We start from the raw sequence: 19,520 nt of genomic DNA, 5'->3' as shown, positions 1-19,520 counted from the left end.
TTGTGTTGGCCATGCAGATAACTCCTGTCCCTCTCTCTCTCATTTTCTTTTCTTTCTTTTCTTTCTTTCTTTCTCTCTCTCTCCCTCTCATGTGTCTCTTTCCCTGCTCCTCCCCAGTTGTGAGTTTTACCCTGTAAAGCATTGAGATCCTAAATCTTCACAGATATGCTGTTATCATCTGATGTGGGAGTGGGTGCCTGTCTGTCATAGTGTATGATAAATCTGCAGAGAAAGGATTTGACAACAAATACATAAATGAAAGCACTCCGCTCCCAGATCAGATATAACAGTAAAATGTTGCCTGTTGGTACTTGTCCATTTTGGCAGATGCTTGCAGAAGTAGTGATAAGTGTCAACAGAGTGGAAGTGATGTACCAGGGACAAGCCTTCCCCATCCACAGCTCGGTTTCATCTCATCTAAACTAATACACAAAAATACAGCCAGCTTCATAATGATCTCACCCACTGAAAATTGTCTGATTCCAAGGGTCTCTGAGTTTTCTTTCATTTGACTCCTGTACCCTCCACCACTCTAAACTTGCGTAGGTTGCTGTTTGGCTGGACAGAAACAGATAGCTGGCTAGGGAGTGGTCAAGAAGCTTTAAGAACGCTGTTTCAATAAAAGTTTCCATGGCAACCCTGGCAATGTTTTACTAGTTGGCAATGCTAGCCAAAGCTGATCCCAGACCAGCTTTTTTCCTGAAGACTGTCCCTGACCACCACTGTCCACTGTACATGTAAAAAGGTGTTGCAGAAGTTGAAGAGTGTTTTTGGAGCGTTAAGCGTGTCCCTTTGTGTGTCAAAATAATGACCTGATGTAGGAGATGACTCAACTGACGCACCTGATGTTGTGTTTTCTGTTTTGAGAAAATATATATATTGAGTGATCTAACAGAAATCATTTGTGTCTGTCTCTCTCTCTCTCTCTGTGTGTGTGTGGGTAGCCTCGTTTGGCACAGGTTCCATGAGTATGCCAGCTGGCTTCGGAAATGCAGCGGCCTACAACATGCCCACAAGCTTTAGCGGAACCTTCCAGCAAGCCTTCCCTGGTCAAGCTTTCCCCCCGACCCAGGCATTCCCTCCACAGCCCAATGGTGTGTGTGTGTGTTTGTTTGGAGAACACACATAATGTCCATTGTACATACGTACGCGCGTGCACTTGTCTGGGCATTGGCGGTGTTGGTTTTAGTGTAACAGTTTAATGCAGTTAAAAGCACAACCTGTGAATGACTAATTTGACCCATCTGTGTGTGTGTTGCTCATAATACTGCCATGTGATATACAGGTGTGTATGTTCTCTACAGTATGTGTGTCTGTCCATGTAGGTGTGGGTAGCTACATGTAGGATTTAGTGTTTGAAGTTAGCATGAGGAAATAGTAAAGTGGACCGATTATGTAGACTTATGCTGTGTTGAGTACCATGTGTCTAGTGCAAATATAGAGGCTTTGTGTGTGTGTAACAAGGGAGTGCTTTTTTAGATTAAGAAAAAGGCTTTGCCCTTATTGTGTGGTCTGTTTTGTGTAGGGGCGAGCTTCAGTGCTTTCGGTCAGCCCAAGCCAGTCCCTGCGTTCGGTCAGCCCATGGCAGCCCCTGGGGTCTCCAGCAATCCCTTCCTGGTGAGACTGTTTCTCTTTCTCTCACACACAAGTGTATACAAGCATATAAATACCCATATATTTATTTATTATTCTTTCTCACATACTTGCATGTATGTTGTATGTGTATGTTGTATTTAGATAAACATAAATACATTATCTGCCAGACACCATTATCATAATACTATAATAAAACATAAACAAAGTCCCATTATTTATTTCCCATTATTTATTTCACTCCACACCCGTCTGTAAACCAAACCCACTCTGACTGGTTCTGCGTTTCTCCTCTCTGCCACAGATGGGCGCTCCTGCTCAGTTCCCTACAGGAAACTCCTCCACCAACCCCTTCTTATAGCGCCTCCTCACCCACAGAGGGCGCTGTGGCTGCGCTTGCACCTCTTGCACTGTTCCGTTCCACAGGAGTAGCTTTAAAAGAATACAAAAAAAAGGAAAACCTTTCTAAAGGACCTGCAACATTTTTGTAACCAGTTTTAAGAACAAAAAATAGAATAAAGAAAAAAGAACGAAAAAAAAAGAAAGAAAAGCACCAACCTTAAAGCAACAACAGCGGCTGTGAACAACTTTAGACTGTGATGACATCGCCCACGGCAACCAAACGCAAAGCAGGGTAGCGCTGGGGTAGGAGGAGGATGCCCTCGCTCCCCCTCTTTGATATGTGACCTCTGAACTCTGGGTTGCCTTTGGAGGTCCTTGCCTCTGCGCAAAACTGACTGACTCCCCCCGACAACTAAGTTATTATTGCAAAACCGACCCCTTACACTCATCGTGCTGCAACCCTGTACAGAATTTAAGTTCTTCTCTCTTCTTTTTTGTTTCCCTTAGCAGAAGCCAGACTTTAGCTCTTGTGCATATCAGTATTTGTATCTTTTAACACATTGTGTTAAGTTCTGAGGGTTATAGGGGAGAGAAACATGGGGCACTTCTGCTTAACGGCTACAGTGACTGAACCAGACTTTTAGGAGAGAAGAACCCATCTATTCACACTCTACATACACACAAACACACACACACACACACACACTTACTTGTGGGACAGCACTGGCTTAAAAAAAAGACTCCTGACTTCTTTGTTTCATCAATGGCATAAGCAAAAAAGAAAGATGCAAGAGAGGAGAGGAGTGGTTCTGTTTATTCTCTCTGCTGCCAGCGCCCTGGGGAACAGGGACCCAGAGGAGATCAGGTGGGCTCACCTGGAACAGCATCACCTGTGAAGCCCCTTCAGACTGGACCGACCACTTCTACTGGGCGTTATATGAAATTTAAGTTAATGTGTGTATATATATATTATATATACAGTATATATTAAAAATGAATTTTAACTAAAACATTTCAAGTGATTATGGTTCAGAATGTGTTTTCTGTGTAAGAAAAAGATGTATTAACATCATTTGTATTGTGTATATGTTTGACAACAAAAAAAGAGTACACACAAACACATACATGCATCTATACATGTACATACATACATACATACATACATACATACATACATACATGTACATACTTTGTGACTGAGGATATTACAGTAGCCCAGTTACTGCTTAGGGGTGCGTTTTCCAAAACCATAGTTGCTAACTAAGTTGGTTGCAATGCAATTTCCCATTGCTAACAGGTTAGCAACTTTGGTTTTGGGAAACGCGCCCCAGGTTGGCAATAGTTTGCTTTTGCGGAGTCGGAGAAGGCAGTCCCATTTAGGTCCCAGAAATAGATTGTTTTTTATTGTCAATATTTTTGTGATGGTTCCACATAGGTTGAATTTTTATAGAGGCAGGAACACAAACCATAATTTCACACATTAGCCTTCATCCACCGTCTGAGTTTTGTACAGGGCTAGGGGGGGAATCACTGATGGGACACTGCACAAACCAGCACAAATCACCCCATAGACCAGCACTGTCCAGGACACTCTGCCCAGGACGCTCAATGTAGTAGTAGAAAATCATTACCCTTCATACACCTCCTGTCACAGATTCACTTGCTTTGTCAGATACCTTGTTTTCAACAATTAAATGAGTATACTAAGATTGCACACTAGAATAGTAGTAGTAGTATAGTGTAGTGTTTGTTTGGTTTTTGAGCAATTAAATGAGTGAGTATTGAGGATCACACTAGCTCCTACTGAACGGACTGGAGTCTGAAAAGCTGCTTGCGCTCTTTAGTGCATCATGTATGTTTCTGAATTAATCAGAACTTGTGTTGTACGTCGGAACACAGGTCTGCTTGCGTCACCTCAGTCTGCTTTGGGGAGTCCCTGTGTCTCTTGTGGCTCACAGCGTTGTAGACTCCCCAGACGAAGAACACTAGAGCGATGACACAGAAGTAACTCCCGTAGATGATGAACTGGAAGAGAAAAGGAGTGAAAAGCTGTAGTGGGCTAAACCACCAGTGAATCATAGAATCATGCTTTTTCTGTCATTTTGGGCTGCACTTATCCATTTTATTCCTTTAAACAAGTCCAATCAGCCTTGGAAGTATTTCATGTCTGGAACGGTTTCCAAACAAACTCTGTTATATATTAGGCACTTGAGTGGCTTTGATCATCAATACACTAGAATACACCAGGCACAGTAGAGATTTCTTCACTCAATTCAATTTCTCTCTCAATTACATTTTCAGTATTATGTCTTTCTCGTCATAGTTACGTGATTACTAGGCAACGAACTCTAAAGGCCTGTACAGTTACGTGATTACTACCAACTCATATCCACTAATTGTAATACCACCATGAATTATTTATCTCAATAGTGTCATTGTGAAACCACAAGGATAAGTGGAAAGAGTTCAGTGTGATAATATCAATAGTAGGCCTATTGAATGAAGGTCATAAAGTGATGCTTTCTAGAAAATGTGACCCAGGTTAGATAACAACTAAACAGCATGGTCTACACCCAGTTTCGTTAGAAATGAGGCAGGGGTGGCACAAAGCATCTGTACTATATTTGTGTCCACACCTGTGACCATTTCCTGATTCCACCCCATCTCTCTGCCACTCAACTCCTCGACCCCCCCCAAACAATCAAGAACCCCAAAAATATACCCACCTGTGTTACAATGTCCAGGCTCAGCCCTCCACTGTCCACCACCACCGCAGTGATGACTGTTTGGAGCACCAGGGCACCAAAGTTATTTGCGCCAAAAATCAGGGCGTAGCGCTCCATTGATAAATCTGCAGCTATTTGGAACCTGTATGGAAAGATAATGAACCATTGCCATGTTGCTGTAGTACTGGATTTCTTCTTAATCTGTTATTGACAGCCATGCAAGGAAATTACTTAGAGACTAAGGGCTCTATCTTGCACTTTAGCGCAATTGACTTTCCGCAAATCGCTTTGTGGGCGAATCTTGGGCGCTATTTCTATTTTACCGGCGGGATAATGACTGTTGCGCCCAACGCAAATCTAAAATGGGGTGGTCTGTAGTAGCTACATTATTCATGGGTGTGGTTCGGGCGTAACGTGCAATCAGAGCGTCTTCTCACATTCCCTTTAACAACAGGCACGCTTGTTCCATAGCGGATTGCTATTATGATGGCGGATTTGCCAGGCGCAGCCATGGTTCACAGTGCTATAGTCAGTTGGGAACAGTTTGCTATTGATTTTTCCTCTTGACAAAATGTAATACAGAAATGTCACTTTCCAATGTTTTGGGATCACTCTCACTGAATCACGAGGTTATGAATGCATGGTGATATTTTTGCAATAATCTTACATTACCTCACTATAGACAATGCAGATCTGTCAGATAAGCTCTCCTCTCCCGTGCTGCTGCTGGGGCATTTGGGTTAAATGGCATCGGCATGCAGTTCAACATCACGTCTCATTAAGTCCTCTAATATTTCCTAATTTATGTCATCAACACATCCGTGATTAGTGGAAATGTGTTCGCTAGATTTATACCTGTTTTTTCACATCGGACACCACACTGATTTCCCTCGTGTAGCAATAGTTGTCCTTGTAATTATGTATGGTTTGGAGAAATGGGAACTGCGTCGTATAGATGAGAGGAACAAAGTGCATTGCACAACACAGGCGTCCAAGCAAGCGCTTGCACACGGCTGTACCTTACCAACAGGCAACTCAACAACGAGAAACAGTTTCCAAGTTGACCTAACTTTCCAACTCTGCACAGTATCCCATTAACTGCATGACAGTAGGCTATTTACAATATGTTATGTAAAGTAGTACAAAAGAGTTTGTAAACACGTTATCATCAACTTAATGCACGCACAACTTTTGTTTGAGCAGGAGAGAGAATAACAATGAATGGATGCAGCAACTACAGACATTGTAGCCAAGGCTACTTGCTGCTTTCTTTTACTGTCTATGGTTGCTGCACATAATAAACTTATTTAAGCAAATTCACAAACTCAAGACTTCAAGGCCATCATGGATATAAAATGTTTTTTTGAAAACAACGAAAGGATGGAGGAAACATAGCAAAGTTTAGAGTTATTTCAGATGGGCTACAACAAGGTAGGCAAAATTGTGGTGCTTGCCAAAACCTTAGCGCAGCTGGAATAATGCTTATAGGCTGATGTTAAAGCGCACACGATGTTTAAAGCCATACACAACAGTAAATTGGAACAAAACTAAAGGTAACTTTAGCCTTTATAGGGCTGTATAAAGTTGTCCAAATTAATAGGTCGTAATTAGGCGTCGTTGTTGTAAAGATATTGCATGTAGATGTACTATATAGGCTACTAAATTTTTAGTTGACCAATGCACGAACAAAACCGGGAAACGGACAAATATTATCAAGGCTTTGAATGTTTCCATCTGTGCACAGGGTGTCTGTAGATCGGTGTGCATATCATTCATTTCTGCAGGCCTGTGGCCATGCATGCACCCTTAAAATAGCATCTGAATTTGCGCCACTGACTTTAGACCAGGAGGTTCCTGGTCTGTGGCGGAATTGTTTTCTGAAACTGCAAAATATCAACAGGGACCGCTTATACCGAACACGCCCCTCTTTTAAGCTGAAACGCCCCATGGGCGCATGTACCTGTGGAGGGAAAATTCCAATATGCGCTGACTGCAAAATAGGAAAGACAAAAGCGCAAGTATACAAAGTCAATTGCGCTGGTGTGCAAGATAGAGCCCTAAATGCGTAATATACTGGGTTGCGTTTATATACTGGGTATGCATAAGCGTTCATTGGTTTCCGTACATACACATACAGTATATACATTTTTGTTTTACAAGATTAGGGAAAGATTTGTCAATGAAACAAATTACCTGATGAAGCTGAATGGAAAATTACTTAATAAGCAATTGATTATTGTGGGCACGATTTTAGCAGTAATTTGCATTCCAACAGAAAAATCCTTTGTTTGCACAACAAGAAAAAAGCTGTCGATCAGTACTGGCAAGACTCACCCAGGCCAAGAGCCCTCTACTGACCCTAAGCAGGTCCACTCCACACACTCACATTGCAATGGTGATAAGCAGCATGTAGAGGCACTTGAAGAGCACATAGCCACAGTAGCACGCCCAGATGTTTCCAGAGAAAACCATCAGGTAGAGGGCACCGCCACCCATGCCCGAGAAGGAGCCCAGTGCCAGCTCGCCCCACTGGTGCCAGTCCACCTGAGTGAAGCCAATGGCATAGGCGGTGGTAGCACCTGAAAACCATTTCAGACAGTCAATGAAAAGACATACAATATATAATAATTCTGATAAGCAGCTCTCTTCAGTTCATATGACAGTTGTCTATTCTGGTAAGAGCCGGCAGAACTCCAATAAACTGCTGCAAATCAATGCTCTTATAAACCAACAGGCAAGATGCTCATAATGTGTCATGCAAGTCTTTAAAGTCTGAGGGCTGCATACCAGTGAAACAATATTCCAATTACAATATTGGAAAACAGCCGTCCTGTCGGGGGCATTTTTGTGTTGTCTGGGGCATTCTTGTGTTTTACGGTACCTATAGTGCAATTGCCACAGTGATTTAATAAACAACCCACTCAAGAGCTCACCAAACAGACTGGAGGCAGCCTCCACTCCTCCGTTGTAGACAGTGAAGTTGCTGGACGGCTCGATGTGCTCCCACAACACCTGCACGTAGTTGAGGATCTGGTTGTAGCCGCAGGTGGCCAGAGCCCACCACAGGGACCAGCGCAGGAGCCCCGGCGTGGAGTAGCACTGCAGGAAGTCCCTCCAGAGCCGCACCAGCACCCCCACGCAGCCCGCTGGCTCTGCAGGAGGAGGAGGATCCGCACAAGTCTCAGTCCCAGCGCCACCAATGACTGAGCTCTTTGTGGAGCTGCTGCTGCTAAGAGATCGCCCCCTGCTGGCTGCTCCCTGAAGTGTAGCCATGTCAACAGGTGCTGTAGGTAACATGCACGAGAGGTTAATGATATAGAATAAGCAATACATCTTTTATATTTAACATGTTTGGGAAACGCTAGTAAGAAAGGTCTTCTGTTCCATGAATTAGTGCAAGGGAGGACCCATACATGCCTGCTGTGTGGGAAGTATCATCTGGAGAGGCTGAATGATTCAGACAGATTTCCACTGTTTTGGGGACGTCTGAGACAGGCTGGTCATTTCCATCTTCCTCATCTTCTGTCCCACTCCTGTGCTGCATCTTTACTCTTTGGTGGAAGAACATGCTTCTCTGGGGCATAGGAAGAAGCCAAGACACCCCCCATGCCAGCGCAATGAGCACCAGGGTGAACACCAGTATGTAGTGGTAGGACAGCAGGCCAAATGAGACCAGGAGCTGGCCTAGTACGGAGCCCACCGTGTAGCCCAGGAGCTGGGTGGCGCGGCAGTAGGAGGTGGCCTTGCGGTAGTGCCGGAGGTCCACCACACTGTAGATGTAGGAGTAGTAGGCTACTTCACTGGCCATCACTACGCCATAGAAGAACTGCGTAGCCTGCATCTGAGGCACGCTGTCCAGCCACAGCAGCATGCCAGTCGTCACCAGCAGGGAGGAGCAGTGGAACACGATCACAGGCTTGTAGCGCAGCCAATCAGTGAGCAGGAAAACGGGCACGAGGACTGCCAAATATGAGTAAGTGGACACTGGGTAAATCTGATTGGTCAGCTGAGGGTAAAGGGAAGAGACACACATATGATTGGCTAAATAAGATGGTACATGACATATTTGAAATGTTTTTGGAAGATCAGTCCTGTTATTATTGTGTTACACTACATACAATACACAACATGAGTTATGTTAGAAAGCCTGTCCCCTGTGCTGTTGTTGATGTTTGCAAGGTTTGCCCCAGTAGTTCCATTGCTACTGTTCAACATAAACTCTTCACTGTTGCTCTAAATATACACTGATATATTTATCAGAGTAGATGATAAACTAAAAGTACAACCATAAAACCACAATCTTGGGTGAAGTGTCCTATCATGGATCAGATACCGTGCTTGCTCACCAACCCAGTTAATCATAGCAGTTATGTGTTAATTATCAGCGAGTGAGTACAGCTCAATTACTCAATCACATCTCACCAGGTGTCCTGACATAGGTGTACATTAGATAGGAAGGAAAAAGAGATTTACAATAGGATTTACAAAAACAACATAGAACACAATATCTACATATTTTGTTATATCTGTGTCACCCGTCCTCCGTAGTTAGGTACTAGTTTCTTGAAGTCTAGTCTGTTCTTGAAGTCTTAGCCTTACCTGTTCTATGGTGAGGTTCTTGTCAGGTCCAGTGAGGTAAGGAGTGAGGAACGGTTCCAAAGGTTTGACGGTAGTGAAAAAGCCATAGGCACACAGCAGAGTGGTGGGATATGCCCAACCTGTTCTCCATGTTTTCACACACTCCATTGTACAACAGATAATACACGCTGTGTGCGTGTGTGTGTGAGAGAGAGAGAGAGAGAGAGAAGAGAAGTGTGTTTCCTTGGTAAGAGACACAGCTTCCTGTAATATGCAGTGTACACAAACAGGATAGCAGTTATCTTGAATGCAGACACATTGATTGTAAAAACTCTGCCTGTTACCTGTTCTGGTGATGTCACTGCAACAGCATTGTGTGTGGGTATGTGAGAGAGTGTGTGGTGTCTTCTGTCAATTAAATGAAAAGGGAAAGACAGGTATAAGGGAAAGACAGGTGTGTTGTATCTAAACCTATTAATGTATAACAAGATCATGCTCACGGTCACTTGAAAAGAATGCCTGGAATGCCAGTAGACCAGCAGAGCTGCTTGTTTTTGCTATTTTATGGACATTTACGATGTCAATTATAAACTGCACTTTATTTATATTTATCTACACAGTGAAGATGAGATGAAACACTAAGAAATGTTTTTTTTTTTTTCAAAATCCAAATTTGGTAATTATGTTAAGGACATTTTGAGTTATGGCATTTATGTTATTGTTCAGACAGGAATATTTGTTTTAGGTGTCTGGCTATATAATTAATCTGATCTGTCACTTCAGGTTAACTCAACAGAAGGAACCATTGCAGATTTTTGTAAGATTAAAGCAACATTTTATACTCTTTTTTATATATTTAACTCTCGTTTATTTCTCAGACTGCCGAATCGTCTAGTCACTTTTGTCACTTGTGCACATCATAAAAGTGTTTTCTCATTACTTCAAACAAACAGCAAATGCTTTTGCACATCCATGCAATTGGATAATTGACATTATCAACGCTATTGTCATGCTGGTCAAAATGTACTACACAGGGTCTTTCTTGAGTAGTCCTTCCCCCCAAAACTATTTATGCATTCCAGTTTTTCTCAGTCGCTTTGGTGCATTTCTCGAGTCACCATTAATGTTTGCACAACAGTAAGTGTTTCTTGAAACAATTTGTGCAAATTGCACCCCACAGTGGATTACCTGCAAAACACATAATTTGCTCAAAATGCTTAATTTATGTCTCAAAAGCTAATATTTTGCCAATCAACATGCCATTGCTATCAGAATGAAAAGTTCCTGTGTCACTGTTATGAACAAGATAGTGAAATATTGAATGGAATTACCTGTGGAAGTATGTCTTTTCCCTGGTCCCAATTCAGGTTGGATGGTATCGAACTTTTAATTTCAATTGTCCAATCAATATGAAGAATCTGTCTTAATGAACCAAACTTCTAATGAGGCTTACACACAAGTGCAGCTCAATAAAAATGTCGTAGTGAGTCAGCACACAGAAGAGATAAAAGAGCTATTGAAGACAGAATCACAAAATGTTTTATACAACAAGACAAAAGCAGGAAGGGGCTCAGGAAAGGGTTAGACTTTGTTCTTGAACACAGAACTTACGCAGTAGGCCTACTCAAGTAATAGAAGGATCATTCAGAGGTACAAAAGTAAACGTTTTTATAACATACACTTTTCTATATCAAGTCCTGTAATAAATGTACATACTATCTACTGCCCCTTTAGATTATAAATGTGAATATCACAGGATGATACATTGCAAACATCATGACATATGATTATCTCAAAGATTATTATCATTGCTTGGTAAATCTATTCAAAAATTATTATGTTACAGTTTTTCTCAGTCGCTTTGGTGCTTTTCTCACATCAATATTAACATTTGCACAACAGTTAGTGCATTTCTCAAAACAATTAGTGCAAACTGCAAAACCTAGTGGATAACCTGCAAAAGCATAGCCTGACGAGCCAGACCCACATTAAAATGTAGGGTCTGGGCACTCACCGTTCGCAGTGCTCAGTCGGAGGGGCGGGATAATCAGTTGTCTTTCAAATTCCCTCTGCACGCAATAGGACAGAGCTATGACTCCCATGCGTTTCCCACCAGCGGAGCTAGTTGGCTAGTTCAAACTTTTGCCAACTTAATAAAAGCTTAACTCGTGTCACACTGTTCGCCAACAGCAACATCCATCTTATTTGTTTTCAAGTAGCAGGGAATTCAAGCCAAACCGTTGCAACTCTGCCATCAATCATTATGTTAAGCCCGCCTAACGACTCTATACACGATTTGATTGGCCTGATAGAAGTTTAATTTTTCGAGCTCACAAGCCAACTGAGAGTTGCTAGACTAGCCCTGCATGGCTGCCGCTAGGGTGCGTCTAGATTTCTAGGCTAGCAAAAGCATGTCACTTGCTCAAAATGGATTGTCCATTCCTCAAAAGCAAGTATTCATGTCAATGAAACTGCCAGTGTCATCAACATGAGAAGTCTTGACACCATCGTTTATGAACAAATGGATTTGTCATATTTTCATTATGACAGTTTATTCTCTCAGTGTTTTCCAATGCAAAAAAAGGTCAGAACTCGGTGACACTTCCTGAACATGCTTACACGGCACTATACACTACTTGTACAGCCATTTGAAAACTACAGTAAAGTTACACATTGCTGTAGTTAGGGGAGTAAGTGAGTACAAGACACTGAATACGTATGTTTCACATTTTTTATGCTCTTTGCAGTTCTACAGCATTGTGACCAAATTTGATAACCAGTTCAACAATTTTGTATGTAATGACTCAAGCAATAAAATGAAGACTATTAGTTTTAGTGGGAACGACACTGCAGCATCCATAAGTATAGTTCATTTTGATTGACATGACATAAGCAAATGATAATGTTATAAAACAGCAGAGAATTGTATGAAAGCAACTGATACATGTCCAAAAGCATTTGCATTTGTTCAGAGGAAGGAGTAATTGCTACTATGACGTACACAAATGATTAAATGTTGTGGAGGTTGAACTAATAGAATTTTCATTCTGATCTGAGAAAAGCACCAAAGCGACTGAGAGAAACTGTAATATAATTATATAAAACATGTAGAAATATGACCTATAATAGGAGGAACTCCAACTCTGAGTGATATTCATTTGAAAAAAAAATTTCTGGAAGGATGTTGAAATTTTGGACTTGACACGCAATTGGAAAACTCCAAGCTGGAAATATTCAACTTCCAAGTTGTCTGGAATACAGCATTTATTCTGAACATGGGGTCGGGGAACTATTAGGTCCATCAACAGGGACCACATGTTCCATTTCCGGTATTTTTAGTGAGCGGCAGGAGGAAACTTCACACTGCAGAGCAGATTAATACTCTCTCACAGTGCAGCTCCATGCAGTTACCAAGAACATTTCTGCAGCATTGAAAGTGCCCAAGAGCACGATAGCCTCCATCATTCTCAAATGGAAAAGTTTGAAACAACCAACAGTCTTCCTAGATTTGGCCGCTCAGCCAAACTGAGTAATCCGGCATGAAGGGCCTTGGTCAGACATGTAACCAAGGACCCAATGGTCACTATGAATGACATCTAGAGTTCCTTTGAGAGGATGACAGAAGCGTAAAGAAGGACAAACATCAGTTCTTGTATCCTTTCCCAGATCTGTGTCTTCCCACAACCCTGTCTCGCAGGTTTACGGACAATTCTCTCGACCTCGTGGCTTGATTTTCACTCTGACATACACCATCAACCTTAAGAGATGTGTGCCTCTCTTCATAATGTCCAATGAATTGATTTAGGCACAGGTGGACTCCAATTAAGTTGTAGAAGCATCTCAATGACAATTGATAGAAGTAGGAGGCACCAGAGCTCATAGAACTCTGAAGTTCGCCTGCAAAAAAGAACCAAAACAGCCATCTTTGCCCATATAAGGAGATCCGGTTGTTAATTGAAGCTAACTATCTATGGTTAAGTTGCATTGCAAGTTAGCTCTGGGGTAGCAAAAATCTAAGTGTGCCGCCTTCACGTACCGGAGATCACAGTATCCACTCGAAGGCAGCGGACAAAAGTGTGTTCAGGAAAACGTCTGCATTTCAGACTTTTTCATCCCCACCAGAGTTTAACAGGTGCGATAATTCAAAATCCCCATGTTATTTAGGAAAAATCGCCAGATCCCGGATGTCAAAAATGGCTGCTTTTTTGTAGGCGAAGGTTTTTTTTGAGGCAGAGGTCTATGGCAAGTGTCATAACAAAGGGTCTGAGTACTTATGTAAATTAAATCTTTCAGTCTTTTATTTTTTTATAAATTTACAAAACACTCCAAACATATGCTTTTTTTAATGTATATGTGCTGGACTGGGTGGCGGTCATATTTTGTACTGCTCTGCCGTACATCTAGTTTTTAAACAGATTTTAAATATCAAAAGACATAATAATGCAATAAATGATGGTAGCTCATGACTGGTGGTCACTAATGCCTTTTCAACTTTATTTCAGAGGTTTTGAAATTCTTCTCCTGTTCATCTTCAGACTCATCAGTGGTGTCTATGGAGCCCTCTTTGGCATGCTTCTTGGGGTGCTTCTTGTTGCTGGGAGGCTTTGGGGCATCGTTGGGAGGCTTTGGGGCATCGTTGGAAGGCTTTGGGGCATCGTTGGGAGGCTTTGGGGCATCGTTGGGAGGCTTTGGGGCATCGTTGGGAGGTTTTTTGTTCTTTCCAAACACGCCCTGCATCCATGCGCCTGCACCTGCCAGGGCTCCGCCCACAGCACCCCCTGCTGTTGCCACGGCAGCTGTAGCTCCCGCAGACAATCCAACCGCTCCTGAGCCAGGCAAGAACCCAAACATGCATCAACACACACAAGGGAAAAACAAACAAACAAAATGTTAGCAGTAAGGTAATTGCTTTCCTAACATCATGGTTAGATGTAAATGGATTTTAGGCTACTCTATAAATGTATACAGTACTTATGACTTCACTTCTTAGTTGTTCCTTATACAGTCTGTACTTTGTAGTCAACTATGCCCTGCATGGCACCAATTTGTGATTAAACATACTTGAAAACTTATTTAATAAATATAGTGGGGTACTGTGTATAGGCAATTTGTCATTTTCATTTCAAATTAATGCAAAAGTTTGTTTTCACTTCTAAATTGTAGATAAAGGTCTATAGAACAATTTTGATTCGAGGGCCAATCAAGCTGATCAAAAAATTGCCCTCCAATTAAGGGTTTATGTAGATTTCCCATTGAAAAGTATACAACCAGTACATTTTGGTCTAAACCATGAAGGGGAAACTGATTCTACCATATATGTTTTGAAAGCGTACACCCTCAGGATATATGATATGACATAAGGTATGCTCCACCCTCCTCGTTACCAGAATTGTATAAAGTATCTGAAAACCACACTTGATCAGAAAATGACTAAAGTAAAAGTAAAAGTCATCTATAAGCATACCACTTAAGTAAAAGTCTAAAAGAATATATTATTTACAGTACTTAAGTATGACAAGTAGCCCATTATAAAAAAATCCTCAAGTACTGAAAGTAGAAGTACAAAGTACTAATAAAAGCTTTCGAAGGCCAGATGCGGTGACAACCCCCTCCCTTCACTATGATTTTAATGAAAAAGAAAGCAGTCAGAACTTTGGATAAGCTATTAAGTTTGTGCAGTACTTGGTGCCTACACTTCATACACAATGTCTTCGAAGCCTGAACAAAGGTTTGCCTGCCATTCATTTTTCACTGCTTCCTTTTGATGTTGACGTTTATCCAACATGTTTAGAAAGGCAGCTACATCACACTCAATAAACACACTGTGAAAGTCTGCAAAAGTGCTATTAATGAAAAGCAAGCAGTTAGAATTTTAATTTAATTCAGCTCCGTATAACCTACATAGGCCTTAGTGCACTATGCCTTATAGCTATATTTGCTTAACTCTGTCACTATGTCTTCATTCATTGTTGTATCCTGTGGTGACCCCAGGGGGGTATTTCAGAAAGCAGGTTTACTGGCTTAACTGGGTATGTTAAGACAGAGTAAGCGGTAAACCTGGGATTTCAGTTCCAAAATGAGCAGGCTATGTAAGTCACTATGGTAACATAGGCTCTGAACTTAATTGGGTATGTTAACACAGAGTAAGTGGTAAACCTGGGATTTCAGTTCCAAAACGTTCAAAAATGATCAGGCTATGTGAGTAACTATGGTAACATAGGCTCTGAACTTAACCTGGTAGGGGGTAGGTTTTGTTCAATTATGTTCGGTTATTTTAGTGCATGTTCAGCCAGGCCGCTATTTTTACACTTGTCACACAATGGCGTTTCATTTTGACGAAGGTCCGATTGACAAAGAAGCACAAAATCATGTAATATTCATCCATGCAATTCACCGTGAGAGAGCGATAAGACCACAACATCACATGATATCCTGTCTTTTCCAAACGAGTTTTGCAAGAGCGCTACAGTTTTTCAGCTGAATCCTAAACATAAGCTACTTAAAAAGCATTACGCATCGTGGATTAGAATAGAATAACATAAATCTATAATGTAGGCTAGCTAGCCTACACCATAGTGGACATTTGTCTTTGGCTCACCAGACATAGACAGATGGACAAACAACATCTCAGACATATTGAAGATATCATTAAAACAAGTAGAAAAAACATATAGAAAATGAATAAAAAAGTTTAAATATAGGCTACATAACAGCTCAGGTATGTGTGTTGTCACTAAGTTTGGTTAAGAATGCTGACGGCATTTGGGATAAAATATTTTTTTTTAATATGCTACACTTTTTGCCTCTCTCCAAATGATGTGCATTGACGATCGCTCTCCGACTAGGAGGTTTTGTAGTGTTGGAGACGCAGAGCATATCGGCAAGCTGTTGGTTGTCGAACCAAAATTGTTCTATAGACCCCTATCTTCCATTTAGAAATGAAATTTAAACTTTTGCATCAATTTGAAATGACTCTTCACCCCACTAATAAGCAAAGTGCAAATTCTTTCAAAGTTAAGACATACTGTATGTATTGTATTGTATTGTTCGTGTATTGTTTCTCACCTGCTGACTGGAGGAGAGCCACTAAGCTCCCGGCTGCGACTCCACCTCCGTTAGCAACAGCAGCCGCTGACATCATGCTGGCAGCGAAAGAGCCTGCTGCGATGCCAGCTCCAGTGAAACCCGCGGCTGTCAGAACAAAAGGTGCCGCGGCAACAGCTCCAACTACAAACCACAGGCAAAGCTCAAATTTATATCAGGCAGGCCTTTTAGACAGGCTTACTGTATTTTAAGAAGTTTGTAAGCCCTATTATCCACAACAGAGACATACTGATGAATGGAAAACGAAACAGATTTATTTTATGGTTACCTGCACCAGCTGCGACACCCACAACACCAGCAACAGCCTCTGTAAAGAATGCAACCCTCATTAGAACTGAGCACTAACGAGCATCCTGATATGAACAGTTAGGTCATTTTTCAGACTTGCATCCTCATATTAACAAGAGACGAGGCAAAGAAAATGTCTTACTCTTATTGATACCCATTGTTGTTGCAGTTGAGTTGTTATTGCTGTAGGCCCTGTACAAACACCTACTTCTCATCTGTCTCGCTGAATTCAAAGCAACTGACCTGCAAATAAAAGAGGACACATCCCCCGTCATCACCTTAATCTATTAGAGGTCACAACTTCAGTTATGCTAACTGATGGAGCATTAAGCAAAACAAGACAGAGCGGATTTCTGGATCTTTGAATTCCACATTTGTTTCATTGACATAAGAATTAATGAATTAGCTTCTCTTCTGATGTAGCCAGATCCCCTCATGATAGTATCAGTGGCCTAACGTAGCATAATTTCTAAAGTCAAACAGTAGGCTATGCTTACGCGTTTCTGAAGACTGAAGAACCAAATCGTGTCCGAAATCTAGCGTTCATTCCTTCTCAGTGGCAACTTGCAAGCCCCAGCGCGGTAGCACCTACTCGACTCGGATATTCCCATTCCCTGGAAAACGAAACTCAACAGTCTGCTATCAACATGGGCTACTTGGCTGAACTTGATTTGCCTTAAAGGGCCAGTAGGTCAAATCAACACTTAAAAAGATTGAGATTTAACTGAAGTATCCAACATAGTTTCATAAGAGAATCCCTAAAGGGATATGAGCTATTTTTTTTTGTGATCCCTCACAATAGTTTTGCGATCCCTCGCAAAGTCAATGCAATTGGGAATGCAAAACTATTGTGAGGAAATACAAAAGTAGGCTATTATTGAAACTTTTAGTGAGGGACCGTAAAACTAGCTCTAAAAATAAATGTTTACTTCTAGAAAATAATTTTCACCATACCCTTCGAGGGCTCCCATGGATCAAGCCATTTTAATCAAACTGACTACTGTCATCAGAGAGGAAGTGGAGGCTAAACGCAAGTAGAAGAACACAGTTTATCCACCTCGGAAATTTTAGAAATAGAGTTTCCACCTCTTATTATGACCGCCGCGCAGCGAAGCGGCGGTCATATAGGTTTAGTCAGATTTTTTTTTTTTTTTTTTTTTTTTTTTTTTTTTTTTTTTTTTTTTTTCTTTTCGCATGTCCAAATTTCCGTCAATGATTCCCGGACACTGAAAGACCGGGGTAGACAAAACTTGGTGGGCATGTAACCCCATATGGATAGCATGGAACCATCGTTTTTCGTTTTGATCTGTAGCCCCACGCTGGACTGCACCCCGAAAGGAGGGTAGGGCAGACACAGTTTTCTGTGAATATCTCGAGAACTGTAAGGTTTAGTAGGACCATGTCAACGCATTCCATAACCACTCATTTCATGTATAGCGCCACCTAGTTAAACACAAGAAAGTAAAAATGAGGTGGTGTAATTGAAGGTATCTGTGACCTAACATAGTCAAAACTGCACGAAATTGGAAGTGTAGGATCATTATGACACCCTCTGTATGCACGCCAAGTTTTGTGGAATTCCGTTCATGGGGGGGCACACAATAAATTAATTTATGTTACTATACACCAACTGGCCTGTAGGTGGCCGGAGACAGTTTTCTGTGAATATCTCGAGAACCGTAGGGCCTAGGAGGTCCACCTTTTTTTTTTTTTTTTTTGGTCTTAAGGGGGCATGTCAACCCATCCCATTACCACTTATTTCATGTATAGCGCCACCTAGTTAAAAATTAAAAAGCATAAAATTAGGTGTTTTCATCTCAATATCTCTGGCTGACAAGGTCAAAACTGCACAAAATTAAAAGTGTAGGATCATTATGACACCCTCTGAATGCATGCCAAGTTTTGTGTACTTTCGTTCATGGGGGGGCCTTACAATAAAATAATTTATGTGTACATTTAGTGACGTACACCAACAAGGATTCCCGGGACACTGAAAGACCGGGTACACAAAACTTGGTGAGCATGTACCCCCATATGGATAGCATGGAACCGTCATTTTTTAGTTTTCATCTGCAGCCCCCCCGCTGGACTGGACCCCCCGAAAGGAGGGTAGGGCAGACACAGTTCTCTGTGAATCTTTTATGGTATGTTGGTCTCAAGGGCCCACATAAACCTGGCTCATAATCACTCATTTGTGATTTGCCCCGTTAAAAATGAAAATCAGTAGGATTAAAAAGAAAGACAAAATAAATATTCATCATCATCATCATGGCTGCATTTTCAGTATTGGTGAAGTAGTCGTTTGTCCACTAGATAACGATCGTTGCAGTGAGGCGTAATTTTGTTGGAAGTTAAAAGGGGTTGGAAAAAAACAATGGGCGCTTCATACAAGGACTGTAATTTACCGCAGCGAACATCTAATAAGGATAGGACGATGTTCACATGAAGTGTAATTCCCATTTCTTCTTGAAGCGAAATCAATCTGAGGATGTTTATCGGACATGCTTGGTTTTACTGCAGGTATGCGTTAATCTTGTAATATCAATAAGGACCTAGGTAATGTTACCGTTAGCGTTGGTTGAGTGATGGAGGCATTTGATTTATTGCATTTGTAGAAAACTATAAATGCGGTTATACCAAGCAAATGTATAGCAGCACTGTTTGTATCTTTCGACTGTCATTTATTGCACGTGCTACAAAATCATTCTGTGCAATGGAAGATTTACCAACGTTACACCGGTCTGATGCAGTTTTGCCTATACATGCGGAGACTGAGGCGCCTGTTTATTTTGTTTTAAGTGCGTGCAGGGGTGTGAGAGGGGAATCGATGTGCTTTGATTACAGCTTGGTAGTTGTAGTCTGTGAAATTAAAAAGCACGTGTGTGTGAA

The 19,520-nt window shown here is 41.5% G+C and overlaps 3 protein-coding genes across 10 annotated transcripts in view; 1 reads left to right on the top strand and 2 right to left on the bottom strand.

Annotated features, from left to right (window-relative positions):
* Positions 1-2,957, top strand: part of agfg1a (ArfGAP with FG repeats 1a) — a 38,676-nt gene extending 35,719 nt beyond the window's left edge. For all 7 annotated transcript variants that reach the window (XM_048263921.1, XM_048263920.1, XM_048263919.1 and 4 more), the window contains 3 exons: positions 945-1,094; positions 1,526-1,617; positions 1,898-2,957. In XM_048263921.1, coding sequence (XP_048119878.1) covers positions 945-1,094; positions 1,526-1,617; positions 1,898-1,954 — 299 coding nt within the window. In that variant the 3' untranslated portion in view covers positions 1,955-2,957. The remainder of the gene's footprint in view (positions 1-944; positions 1,095-1,525; positions 1,618-1,897) is intronic.
* Positions 2,958-3,556: 599 nt separating this feature from the next.
* On the bottom strand, positions 3,557-10,717 carry slc19a3a (solute carrier family 19 member 3a). 2 transcript variants are annotated; one of them, XM_048263925.1, is made up of 8 exons: positions 10,571-10,717; positions 9,584-9,647; positions 9,261-9,427; positions 8,079-8,667; positions 7,595-7,945; positions 7,048-7,240; positions 4,662-4,803; positions 3,557-3,960 (listed from the first exon to the last, which is right to left on the bottom strand). In XM_048263925.1, the coding sequence occupies exons 3-8, from the start codon at positions 9,405-9,407 to the stop codon at positions 3,805-3,807; spliced, it is 1,578 nt and encodes a 525-aa protein (XP_048119882.1). In that variant the 5' UTR covers positions 9,408-9,427; positions 9,584-9,647; positions 10,571-10,717; the 3' UTR covers positions 3,557-3,804. The 2 variants fall into 2 exon arrangements, with proteins under 2 accessions (XP_048119882.1, XP_048119884.1); XM_048263927.1 differs by lacking the exon at positions 9,584-9,647 and having other exon boundaries at positions 9,261-9,503.
* Positions 10,718-13,689: 2,972 nt separating this feature from the next.
* On the bottom strand, positions 13,690-17,382 carry LOC125308378 (interferon alpha-inducible protein 27-like protein 2). The gene is made up of 5 exons (XM_048264844.1): positions 17,129-17,382; positions 16,774-16,874; positions 16,612-16,650; positions 16,305-16,466; positions 13,690-14,065 (listed from the first exon to the last, which is right to left on the bottom strand). Exons 1-5 carry the CDS (start codon positions 17,176-17,178, stop codon positions 13,716-13,718), a joined length of 702 nt encoding a protein of 233 aa, XP_048120801.1. The 5' UTR covers positions 17,179-17,382; the 3' UTR covers positions 13,690-13,715.
* Between the last annotated feature and the right edge of the window lie 2,138 nt (positions 17,383-19,520).

The sequence above is a fragment of the Alosa alosa genome, chromosome 15 (genome assembly GCF_017589495.1).
Source record: "Alosa alosa isolate M-15738 ecotype Scorff River chromosome 15, AALO_Geno_1.1, whole genome shotgun sequence".
Lineage (NCBI taxonomy): Eukaryota > Metazoa > Chordata > Actinopteri > Clupeiformes > Clupeidae > Alosa > Alosa alosa.
The sequence above is the reverse complement of the archived record's forward strand: the minus strand, read 5'-3'. Positions and strand labels throughout refer to the sequence as shown.

What these genes read in the sequence shown, in the direction of transcription:
- slc19a3a (XM_048263925.1), bottom strand. Translation starts at nt 9,407, where the DNA reads ATGGAGTGTGTGAAAACATGGAGAACAGGTTGGGCATATCCCACCACT. An exon ending in TGATACTTCCCACACAGCAG is followed by an intron (nt 7,946 to 8,078) that starts GCATGTATGGGT and finishes TGTTACCTACAG; the next exon opens with CACCTGTTGACATGGCTACA. An exon ending in GCCTGGACATTGTAACACAG is followed by an intron (nt 3,961 to 4,661) that starts GTGGGTATATTT and finishes TTTCTCTTCCAG; the next exon opens with TTCATCATCTACGGGAGTTA.
- LOC125308378 (XM_048264844.1), bottom strand. Translation starts at nt 17,178, where the DNA reads ATGAACGCTAGATTTCGGACACGATTTGGTTCTTCAGTCTTCAGAAAC. An exon ending in AACAATGGGTATCAATAAGA is followed by an intron (nt 16,651 to 16,773) that starts GTAAGACATTTT and finishes CATTCTTTACAG; the next exon opens with AGGCTGTTGCTGGTGTTGTG. An exon ending in GGGTGTCGCAGCTGGTGCAG is followed by an intron (nt 16,467 to 16,611) that starts GTAACCATAAAA and finishes TGTGGTTTGTAG; the next exon opens with TTGGAGCTGTTGCCGCGGCA.